We start from the raw sequence: 12,228 nt of genomic DNA on the forward strand, positions 1-12,228 counted from the left end.
GCTTTCATTTGGAGGCCAAATGTGGCTCCATTACCTTTGATAGGTTACAATAAGTATACTAAGTGGTTCATTTATAAAGCAGCAGGAGGGCCATTTTGCACAAAAAATACCACACATTTATTAAACACGGCAGTATTCTTCACAAATATGAATTGTGCTCAAAATTCAGGACTCTGAAGCCAGCAGAGCACATTTAAAATGAATGGTAAAAGAAAGCTAGGAGGAACTGCCATAAGTCATTAAAGCAGCCTCTCTTCCAATCACAGATTTCTTTATACAGCGTTAAGCAGAGACAAGTCAGAGACACACTGCAGACTACAGCCTCCATTTTTTTGGAATGTAAAATGCAGGTTGTAGTGTGGAACTATGTAGTGTATAGTAGAGTGCTAATAGGGGCATTCACTCCCCACTTTAAATACCCCTCTAAGTGATTAGTTTAATAGACAAGCAAAAACGGACCACAGGTATTCAAGTGTGGTACGGTTTTAACCACTTAAGCCCCGGAGGATTTGGCTGCTAAAAGACCAGGGGTTTTTTTACGATTTTTTACTGCGTGACTTTAACGGACCATTGCGCGGTCGTGCGATGCTGTACCTAAACGAATTTGACGTCCTTTTTTTCTCACAAACAGAGCTTTCTTTTGGTGGTATTTGATCACCTGTGCAATTTTTTGATCATGCGCTATAAACAAAAAAAGAGCGTCAATTTTGCAAAAATAACAATATTTTTCACATTTTTTTATATGAAATTCCCCCCAAAAAAAATGTAAAAATCAAAATTTTTTAACATTTTCGGCCAATTTGTTTTATGCTACATATGTTTGGTAAAAAAAAAATCGCAAAAAGCGTATTTTGATTGGTTTGCGCAAAAGTTATCGCGTTTACTAACAAAGGTAAAGATTTTTGTCATTTTTGGTGTTTTTTTTTTAACGCGTAATGGCGGCGATCTGCGATTTTTTTTCGGTACTGCGACATTGCGGCGGACAGATCGGACCCTTGACTGACATTTTTGACACTTTTGGGGTTACCAGTGACATTACTGCAGTAATCAGTGCTATACATATGCACTGTTACTGCAAAAATGACACTGGTAGTGAAGGGGTTAACTGTATTGGAGAGGGAGGGCTTAAGTGTGTCCTAGGGGCGTGATTCTAACTGTATAGGGACATTGCTATTGGTGTAAAATCAAAGATCAACGGGCCTACATAGTAGAACCGTCTGATCTTCATTTCTACACCAGAGAGAATGACGGGCGGCTTGTTTACATAAGCCGCTCCACCTTTCTCCCTTCACCGGAGCGATCGTAGTGTGACCGGCGGACATCGGGTCCGCCGGTCACACGCACTGACTTGTCAGTGAACGAGCCACGGCGGGCGCGCCCGCAATTGGCTCTCAAGTCAGTGACAGGCGAGTGACCGCCGCAGTATATAGTCGTGCGGCGGTCGGCAACCGGTTAAAAAAATAATATGACTGCCAGAACTCTAGCCACATATATATATATATATATATATATATATATATATATACTGTAGCTCCTATATCATATAAGTGTGCACATGCATGCAAGAGGGACACTCTTTGGCACTCTTTTGGGACTAGAGACTAAGAAACCAATTTGTAAACTGTGCCAATCAGGCAGTTTGACAGATGTCTACTATTTCAGCAAACTGCAAGTTGGATTGATATGAGATTCTGATACCCTAAATACCCTTACCCCTGAATCTTCATAGTCTCTACAAAAATTATAATCTTCATGAGTTGCCTGATTCAATGCAAACTGAAAGCAGGGAAAAGGGAGATGAGCAGCTCATGGAACAAAACACCAGGCCTTTGTTTATTATATTATGGAATTATGTGACCAACAGAGGTGTAAGCAATCAGTGGTTAACCAGCCTTGTCTGTCTGTTGGATAGACATGGTTGTAACTGTTTTCTGCATCGGCATTGCTTGTGTGGATCTGTGAGTTTTTGGATTTTTTCCATTTAGTCCCCTGGTTGAACGAGAATAAACTCAGTGTATACCTAACTTTCGTCACATAAATTGAACACAAATGTCAGTGCTCACGTGTGGAGGACAGCAGAAAGAAAAAGCAAGCAAAAGTGCTTTACTCCCATAATACTAATCAGTTTTCATGGTGTATCAGAATCAGTCCAGGACTTGCAACTCTCTTCTGGCTGAAGAGATCTTCAATACTAAGCAAACTAAGAAAAATGAGACCAGTACCAGCCTAGTGCAATACCTTGTGATACCGGTAACTTGTTACAAATGTATTAGCCCCGGTTCACACTTGTGCGTGTGCGGGGTTCGCATGTCACTGCTCCGACATTACATGCGATCGGCTGTGCGGTGCAAGTTTAGCCATACAGTTTGTATGGCTAAATTTGCACCGCAGCCGCACCAAACACGCACAGGGACCCTTTTTGGAAGCCGCATCAGGATCGGATCGCACAGCGGTTCACACTTGTGCGATCCGATCCTGTGCGAACTGCACGATCGCACTGCGATATGCGATCAAACTGGGGGTGTCGTTAACATTACATTGACACCCCCAGCATATCGCAAATGGCAGTGTGAACTGCCGGGGGTGCGTGTGCGATGCGGGAACAGGCTGCGGATTCGCAGCCTTCCCGCATCGCATAAATGTGAACCGAGGCTTAAAGTGGTAGTAAAGTCCACTTTGCAACTTTTACCTAAAGGTTAAGCTTATAAAAATGTTTACCTGTGGGTAAAGTAAATATCTCCTAAACGTGCACCGTTTAGGACATATTCCATTGAGTAGCTGCTGGTGAGGTCACAGGCGCATGCGCACTGTACTCTCAATGGATGGCATGCCATCCATTGAGAGAGCTGTGCCACAGCCCTGATTCCCGAACGCATGTTCAGGAGCACAGTTATTGGATCTCGGTCATAAAAAGGGAATAAAAACATAAACGCAAAATACGCGTTTGGGGGGGAAACTCTGAGGGAATAAAGAATGGAGAAAGATCTGGGAGTCTTAGTAGAAGATAGGCTAAGCAATAGCATGCAATGTCAAGCTGCAGCTGTCAAAGCCGGCAGAATATTTACATGCATAAGGAAAGGGATATATTCCAGAAATACGTAAAACTATAATCCTACCACTTTATAAAACACTGTTCCGACCACATCTGGAGTACTCTGTCCAGTTCTGGTCACCAATCCTCAGAAAGGATGTGCTGGAACTGGAAAGGGTCCAAAGAAGGGCAAATAAGCTAATTAGGTGATTGGGGGACCTAAATCATGAGGAGCGTTTACAAGCATTTGATTTATTCTCCCTAGAGAAGAGACGCCAGAGAGGTGACATGATAGCGATTTATAAATACCTCAATGGTGATCTCAGCATAGAAAAAAAAACGATTAAGTTGCAAGGAGTGTAAGAGGACACAAGGCCATACAATGCGATTAGAGGAGAAGGAATTTACCCTTAGGCTACGCAAGGGGTTTTTTACAGTAAGGGCAATAAGATTGTGGAACTCTCTTCTACAAATGATGGTAAGTGCGGGGAGTATGGCGACTTTTAAAAGACTCTTGGACATACATCTCCAAGATCAAAACATTCAGGGGTATGGGAAATTAATACGTCCACACACACCTACACGGGTTGAACTGGATGGACTGTTGTCTTTTTTCAACCTCAACTACTATGTAACTATATGTAACTATGTCATTCAATCGGTCAGAGCCCTTGAACCCGGAAGGAAGACCAGGCGAAGATAGAAATCCTGTCAACGGTGAGGTGACAGTGTGCCGCTGGAGGACTTAATTTTACAAGTAAGTCTTTCATAATGTGCTAGCATTCATCGCAGGGGGGCTGGAAGATTTTTTTTTTTTTTTCTTAATGTACTACCACTTTAAAATTCTTGCAAATAAAAAATCACAAGCGTGTTGCCAAAAGCCAGATGCAAGGCCCCTTTCACATAACGGGGCCTAAGTGTGAATTAAGACCTCTCCAACATCAAGTGCAGAATAGCTAACACACTTCAAAAGTCAAGCCCTCTTCCTCTGAACTGAGGTGGAAGGCTTCAGTATTTTAATACATTTTTAAAACTTTAATGGTGTCAGAAAGTGTTGCAGTAGGCTGGTGTGCCATCTCTTTCTTTGTTTCTTTTTTGAGCTTGGTTGGATTTGGCTCTTTTGTGCCAGTACACCTTCTGAAAGATATCAGGTATTAGCATATTATTTTAAAGGCAGAAAATATTTGAACATGCATATATATTCAAGGTGGCATACTATAAAGCTTGGCTGTAATCTGCAGTAATGCAGCTACCTATTCACTGAAACTGGAGAAAATTAGCTAATTGCCAAAAACCTATAAGCCATTGTGGCAGACTGATGCTCCACCAGGGTGAAGTTAACCCAGGATTCTCGAGCAGGGAGGTTGGGGGGCTCCAGTAAGTTTGCCTAATTAGGAGGAAACTGGCTTTTCAGTTTCCTCATTGTTTAGAAAAATCTGTTTTGGGACCTGGAGCCTGAAGATCCGGGGCAGATAAAATCTCCAGTGATTGATCAGATGTGTGCTGGGCTATTAGTAGTGACCTGGTTCTGGGCTTCACCCTCCCGAGGAGTTCTGGTGTGTGTGCAAGGAAGAGGCCAGTGGGGTGCATGTGTGCACTGGAAAAGACAAAAACTCAAGATTGGGAACCAGAGGAGCATGGGGCTGCTAGCTGTATGGACAAAGTGTATGTCTGTGAGAGGACAGTCTGTAGATAACAGACCAGGCCCTGACGAGTAAGGTCAGAACCATGGGGCTATGTGTGTAAGCCTCAATGCTAAATACCCCTGTGGGGGAAACTCATGTTTTGTGTTTTGTTTTTGAACTTTCTTTTAAATAAAAGTGGGCCAACAAGCCCTGAAATAACAAATTCTGGTGTGGACTGTACTCACTGGCGATCTTTACACTTGAGCTAGATAGCCCTGACCTTTGCACCATCTTAAAGACCTTTCTTATAAATAATATTTATGTAATATTACAAAGGTGCAATACGTTTTTTTTGTGATTGTCAGTGCACCACAGGCAGAGCAATTTTTCACTGAATGGTATTGGTTGAAGTTAGGTCAACAGTTTTTCACAGGTACCACTAGTTAGAAAATAAAGAGCATAGTCTTTTTATGAAACCATTCTTTGGCTGAAGACACATATGAACGTGGGCTGATTCCCTATCATTATCAAATATGAACAATAAATACCCCTTCTTTATTCTTGTGGCAAAACATTGCATTATAGGAAGTTATGATTCAAAATACAGGCATTGTACTATTATTAGTACCTTACTTTAGCACATGAAGTTTCTTTGACATGCGCCAAGGTTTGCTTCTCATGTTTGAAATTACTTTTTTTTTCTCTTCGACTTCTTTCATTAGCCTCTCTCTTTCTCCTTCTGACAAACTTTCTTCATCAGAGCTTGAGGAGCTTGATGAGCTTGAGGAGCTAAAAAAATAGTAATATATAAATGGCAAGTGTGTTCAATGACAGTTTCAATGAAGAAAACATATCAGGAAACTTGATGCTAGCCACTAACATATTTGCAATTACAAATCAGGAACCCTAATGCTAGCCACCAATATATTTGTCTACTGTCCCCAGGAATGAAAGTGAGGGAAATCCCAAAATTGTGAGTTGTCACTAGAGATGAGCTTAGGGTTCAGGTTGACAGAGGCTTAAACTCTTTGAGGTTTATTGAATTGGCTAACAAAACGGCCATATTTGGCTTACTTCCCTGTGCCGAACATCTGACTGCTGCTGCAGCTGGAAATGATTAATTTAGCGGCAGTTTCACTACTGCTACTAAAGGGGCAACTTACTGGCTCACTCACTGGCTTGTTTCATGTAGTAAATAAGCCAGCAGGTATTCTGGGTGACATGATTTACCTAATATGGTCAGGACCATATTTAGTCAATGATGTCAGGCAGCATCATTACTTGTTTACATTAAGCATATATGGAAGCTGTCATATACAGCAAGGAGTCTATCAGAAGCAGGATTGTCATGTGTGGGTCATGGTGTATTTGTGGGTTAGTCTTCAAGGCATCCTTCATTTTGATTGACAATCTAGCTACATCGCTGGATGATATGATTGAGTATGGATTTACATGGTGGGACTTCTTCTATAAAATATTTTATGTATGGTTTGTGTGCTTTTATCAGCTAATATTTTACCCACTTGCCTCAAAATCACGTACCTAAGTGCTTGTAATGGAGTGATGCCTGCAGCTGCAGATAGTCGGCTTTCTTGTAATAACAACTGATGCGGCTAACTTGCCGATTGGCTGTTATTACAAGCAGTGGGAGGGGACTTCTGTGGCTCACCGGAAGACCCGAGCCACCAGCCGGAGCGTCCGCCGACTGGCCGGAGACCTGAACAAAGTCAGAATCGGCTTTGATTGGGTTCCCGATGTAATAACCCGAAAGCAACATCACGACCCACAAGTCCCATTTCACATCTCAGTTCTATAAATCTGTTTCTTTTAAGCTGTTTTATCAAATGCTCTGATCCCACGTTTGTTTCCCATGGGTTGGAAGTCTTTGCATCTCATTCCATGAATCTGCCTCTGGTTTAATGCTACGCAAGTAATTTAGGATGGATGTTTGGCTGGGTTTGCTGTAGCTATGACTGGGCTATGACTGGGTTCTCAGCTTTTCTCTGGGCCCATAACCTGTTAGAAAGTCTGTATATAGCCCTACAGAACAGACAGTGCACAGTCCACATGGGCTTTGCTGCTTAACTGCAGACAGGAAACATGAGACTTTATTCAAAGAAAGACATCGAGCATACCATAGATGCAGCAACAAACTAACAAACACTGCCATCTACTGGCTGAAAAATATATCTCTACTAAATACTGATGTACAGTAGTTGTTGCACAAAATAAAATTCTCTATTCCAACACAAGATGACAAAATGGTTTTAATTGAAGAAACCTTCAATTCTGAGACATAATGCAGAAGTTGTTTTTAAGAGAAAGAAGGAGGAGAGGTGCTAGGAGGTGGTTATGCTGGCAGTATTTGAGATGAAATCTGAAATTGAAGTTTAAAGTAGAACTATGAGCAAAAATAACATTTTTACTTTGGATAGAGTAAGGGAGGGTCAGATTTTTTTCCACCATCTGTATCTCATTGTAAAACAAATAAGTGCACAAACTAAAAAGGTTTATATATACCAGTGCTAAATATTCAACAAATAATTGGGTCCATATATATAAGAATCATCATAAGACAGATCCCAGTGAAAAAAAAAAGCAAATTTAAAGTGCTCTTCTATAAGTAAAGAGTGATTCACAACAACATTATGGGCCATACACACAATAAGATTTTCTGAAGACTTTTTCCTTTAGACTTACCAAAACCATATAATATGAGGTCAAACCTAAAGACTTTCAATTTGTATGCAATCTGGCAGGCCCTTGCACTATATAGAAAAGGTAAATCTGAAGGAAATCTAACCACAAAAGTTGGATAGTGTGTATCCAGCTTTAGTGCTTCATATGGTGCTCTCTCCCACATAGACAACTGCACACCTCTTACCAAAAAGGCTGGATCCCAAATTATAGGGATCTAACTCGCTTGTGTCAATATAAGCCAGCTGGAGTATTCCATTCCCAAAGCTTCGTGGGAAACACTTCCATAAGGTAAGGTGTCAGCTTCACTCAAGTGGGTTGTATTTCTCAAATATCCCTGGCTTCACAGATCATCCTGCCACAGATATTCTCCAGCATAGAAGGTTTACGAAAGAGGAAACTTCATAGTGCAGTATGCAAAATTACCATTTATTAAAAATAATCATTGCATTTACATGAAGATAAACATTAGAAGGCAAAAGACAAACACACAGCCATGGACCTTGTCTGCAGGCTGGTACGTGGTGATGTCACAGAATTTGGCTCTACCGACTCGTTTTCTCGTAAGAGGCATGGACTGGGAATGGAGGCTCTCTTGAGACGTCACTCACCACGTTTTAAATACTTGAGCAGGCAGGAAAGACACCGGAACTTCCAATATTGGCTTCTCTGCTCCAGTGTCATCTGAGTGCTAGGATATTACACCCCGCATTCTAACTTACATCCTAATTAAAACACTTCACAAAGCATCATCCCAAAGTTCCTATTTACATTCGAGAACGTAAAAGCAAATACAAATGCTTCCTAGTCATATTTTTAAAAGGCGCTCCTAACGGCATCAATCAAAAAATATCTTACATTTTTTAAAAAAAAAACCTAAACCCTATTGAGCATCTATGGGGCATCCTCAATTGGAAGGTGGAGGTGCGCAAGGTCTCTAACATCCACCAACTCTGCGATGTCATCATGGAGGAGTGGAAGAGGACTCCAGTGGCAACCTGTGAAGCTCTGGTGAACTTCATGCCCAAGAGGGTTAAGGCAGTCCTGGAAAATAATGGTTTTGACACAAAATATTGACACTTTGGGCCAAATTTGGACATTTTGACTTAAGGATGTATTCTCTTTTGTTGCCAGTGTTTTAGACATTAATGGCTGTGTGTTGAGTTATTTGAGGGGACAGCAAATTTACACTGTTATACAAGCTGTACACTCACTACTTTACATTGTAGCAAAGTGTAATTTCTTCAGTGTTGTCACATGAAAATCTAGAATAAAATATTGACAAAATGTGAGGGGTGTACTCACTTCTGTGAGATACTGTATATATACAGTATCTATATATAAGAAAGTTATGATAATACTAATGTTAAAAAAAATGTACATAATTGTCCTTCATTCCCTAATATCATCCAAAAATGCTAATTACGTCACCCCAATCAACTTGCTATCTTTCTGTCTTTTTATATCAGCACTGCCATGCATGCTCTGCTCAACAGTAGGGATGATCGAACGGTTCGCGTCGACCATCGGTTCGACCCTAACATTGACTGTTCGAAATTCGGCCGAATTCCGAACTTTTTGCGAAAAAAGTTTGGAATTCGGCAACCAGAACCGACCAAAATGCAATGGGACAGGAACTGGGCTTTAAAAGCCTGTGATTGGACCAGAAACATCAGTAAAAGCCATTTGAGGGGGCAGGAGGATGCTAGGAATGTGATTGGAGTGACTAGGGGGTCCAGAGGCCAATCAGTAGTGAATACGCCCCCCAGTATATAACATAGCACCACCAAATCGCTAGCACTGTAATACAGGGGCTGTGGAAGAGAGTGGAAGCAGTTCTGTTACTCCTGCTGCAAAAGTGTCATTTAGCAATTATTAGTGTGAGGGAAGGGATATCTAGTGTAGTTAGGGTACTATATACCACTATAGTTAGATTCAAAAATCTAGTTTCTGTAGGGAAAGTGTTAGGTGTCAGGGTGACCGTAATGTAGTTTAGGGTGAACTGACTCTGACTGCTATGCCAGGGTGACAGAACTCATCCATGTCATGGTGACCGCCATAAGAAAAAGATTGTTTGTCTTAGAATTGTAGTAGAGCAGGGTAGTGGCTCCGCTCCTGTCACACCTGGGCGTTTTTGATTCAGGCGTTTATTGGGCCTTTTTGTGGACGTCTTTGGAGGCAGGCATGACATCTGAACTTCTGTGTAGGGGTATATATACACACACACATATATGTATATATACACATTCACACATATAGGTGTGAAAGGAGCGAAACCCTATCCATGCGCTAATTAAATAATATGCATGGATAGGGTTCCGCTCCTTTCACACCTATATGTGTGTATGTGTATATATATATATATATGTGTGTGTGTGTATATATACCCCTATACAGAAGTTCAGATTCATGCCTGCCTCCAAAGACGCCCAAAAAATGCCCAATAAACGCCTGAAAAAACACACCTGGGCGTTTTTGTTGCAGGCGTTTATTGGGCATTTTTTGGGCGTCTTTGGAGGCAGGCATGACATCTGAACTTCTGTGTAGGGGTATATATATGCACACACACATATATGTATATATATACATACAAACATATAGGTGTGAAAGTAGCGGAACCCCATCCATGCGCTAATGAAATTATTTGCAGGAATGTGGCTCCGCTCCTATTACACCTATATGTGTGTATGTGTATATATACATATATGTGTGTGTGTATATATACCCCTATACAGAAGTTCAGATGTTATGCCTGCCTCCAAAGACGCCCAAAAAATGCCCAATAAACGCCTGCAACAACACACCTGGGCGTTTTTGTTGCAGGCGTTTATTGGGCATTTTTTGGGCGTCTTTGGGGTATATATACACACACACATATATGTATATATACACATACACACATATAGGTGTAATAGGAGCGGAGCCACATTCCTGCAAATAATTTCATTAGCGCATGGATGGGGTTCCGCTACTTTCACACCTATATGTGTGTATGTGTATATATACATATATGTGTGTGTATATATACCCCTATACAGAAGTTCAGATGTCATGCCTGCCTCCAAAGACGCCCAAAAAATGCCCAATAAATGCCTGCAACAAAAACGCCCAGGTGTGTTTTTTCAGGCGTTTATTGGGCATTTTTTGGGCGTCTTTGGAGGCAGGCATGACATCTGAACTTCTGTATAGAGGTATATATACACACACACATATATGTATATATACACATACACACATATAGGTGTAATAGGAGCGGAGCCACATTCCTGCAAATAATTTAATTAGCGCATGGATAGGATTTCGCTCCTTTCACACCTATATGTGTGTATGTGTATATATACATATATGTGTGTGTGTATATATACTCCTACACAGAAGTTCAGATGTCATGCCTGCCTCCAAAGATGCCCAAAAAATGCCCAATAAATGCCTGGACCAAAAACGCCCAAGTGTGAAAATAGCGGAGTCACATCCCTGCTCTAATAAAAATTCTAAGAAAAATTATCTTTTTTTTCTGGTTCTGGACATGCTACAGAGCTGAAACTTCACAGGTACACTTTTTAGACCCACAGACACTAAATCCAAAGAAATCTCTCTTTTTTTTTTTCAATAATTTTTTCAATAATTGTCTCTCTATCAAAAACGACAATTTTTAAGAACTTTTTTTGTGTGATTAATAGGCACTTTTTAGAGGCATTTTTTTGGGTTTTAGGGCTTCAAAATTGTGTTTTTTGATTACCGAAGTTCGGGTCCCAATGATTTCAATGGGGTTCTGGAATCTGGACCCCAACTTTCGGGAAGTTCGGGTGTTCTGGTCAAACCAAACTTTTCAAAAGTTCGATCATCCCTACTCAACAGCCAACAGCAACAAACTGGCATGCATTCCAATACAGACAGTAGAACAACTCATGACTGTAAAGTATGTAAGGGTATGCTGAGTTTAATCCATCTTAAACATATACTAACCTATCTGGGCTGCCCATAAGGCAGTGATGAGGGGAAAGTTGATTGAGCTGGCCACCCAAGCCAAAAGGAAAAGACTGGCTGATATCCGCTTGTTGACCTCTGACCTACATAGACTATATCACCTACATAGCCAAACCCACTCTCCAGAGGTACAACATCAAATCTCACAAAAGAGAGTTGCTTTGGACTCTATTTTATCCTTGGCCACTGAGAAATCACTGAAGTGGGCGAAAGCAAGATTTCTATTACATAGTAATACAGCCTCGGCCATGTTCACCAGGAAGCTCCACCAGTCTCTCCAACCGGCACATGTATATAAGGTAAGGGATGAGGGGGGCAGATTGGTCTCACATCCTAAAGAGGTACTGAATGTTTTTTCTCGGTTTTATAAGAAATTGCTTTCCCCTCCGGAGGTCGGCGACCAGGATGTATCTTATTCATGGGTAGATAATTTAGATTTACCGGTTCTATCTGGGGAGCAGCTTGGCAGTTTAAACGCCCCATGCACGGAAGAGGAAGTGGCAGCTGTGATCAAATCCCTTAAAACTTCTAAAGCTCCAGGCCCTGACGGATTTACGTCCACATATTATAAGAAATTTATAGACTTTTTATCTCCTAAATTGGCACGGGTCTTTAATTTTGTTTTACAAGGTAATCCGCTTCCCCCGGATATGCTACACGCCAACATGACTTTAATCCCTAAACCTAACAAGGATCACTCTCTACCCCAAAATTATAGGCCGATTTCTGTCCTTAACAACGATCTTAAGATCTTGGGGAGACTGTTAGCAGCTCGATTAGCACCTATAATCTCATCCCTGGTGGCCCCAGAACAGACAGGATTTATTCCATCCAGGCAAATAACAGACAATATCCGCCTAGCGTCGGATATCATTCAGGATGCCGACC

At 41.2% G+C, this 12,228-nt stretch overlaps 1 protein-coding gene across 1 annotated transcript in view; it reads right to left on the reverse strand.

The window, feature by feature from the left end:
* LOC309544384 (transmembrane channel-like protein 2-B) overlaps window positions 1-12,228 on the reverse strand; it is a gene marked incomplete at both ends in the record, with an annotated part of 202,500 nt that overhangs the window by 156,574 nt on the left and 33,698 nt on the right. The window contains one exon of the mRNA XM_082243297.1: window positions 5,290-5,445. Within this exon, the coding sequence (XP_082099423.1) occupies window positions 5,290-5,445 (156 nt within the window). The remainder of the gene's footprint in view (window positions 1-5,289; window positions 5,446-12,228) is intronic.

This window comes from Pelophylax lessonae (assembly GCF_965119305.1).
Source record: "Pelophylax lessonae genome assembly, chromosome: 1".
NCBI classification, from domain to species: domain Eukaryota; kingdom Metazoa; phylum Chordata; class Amphibia; order Anura; family Ranidae; genus Pelophylax; species Pelophylax lessonae.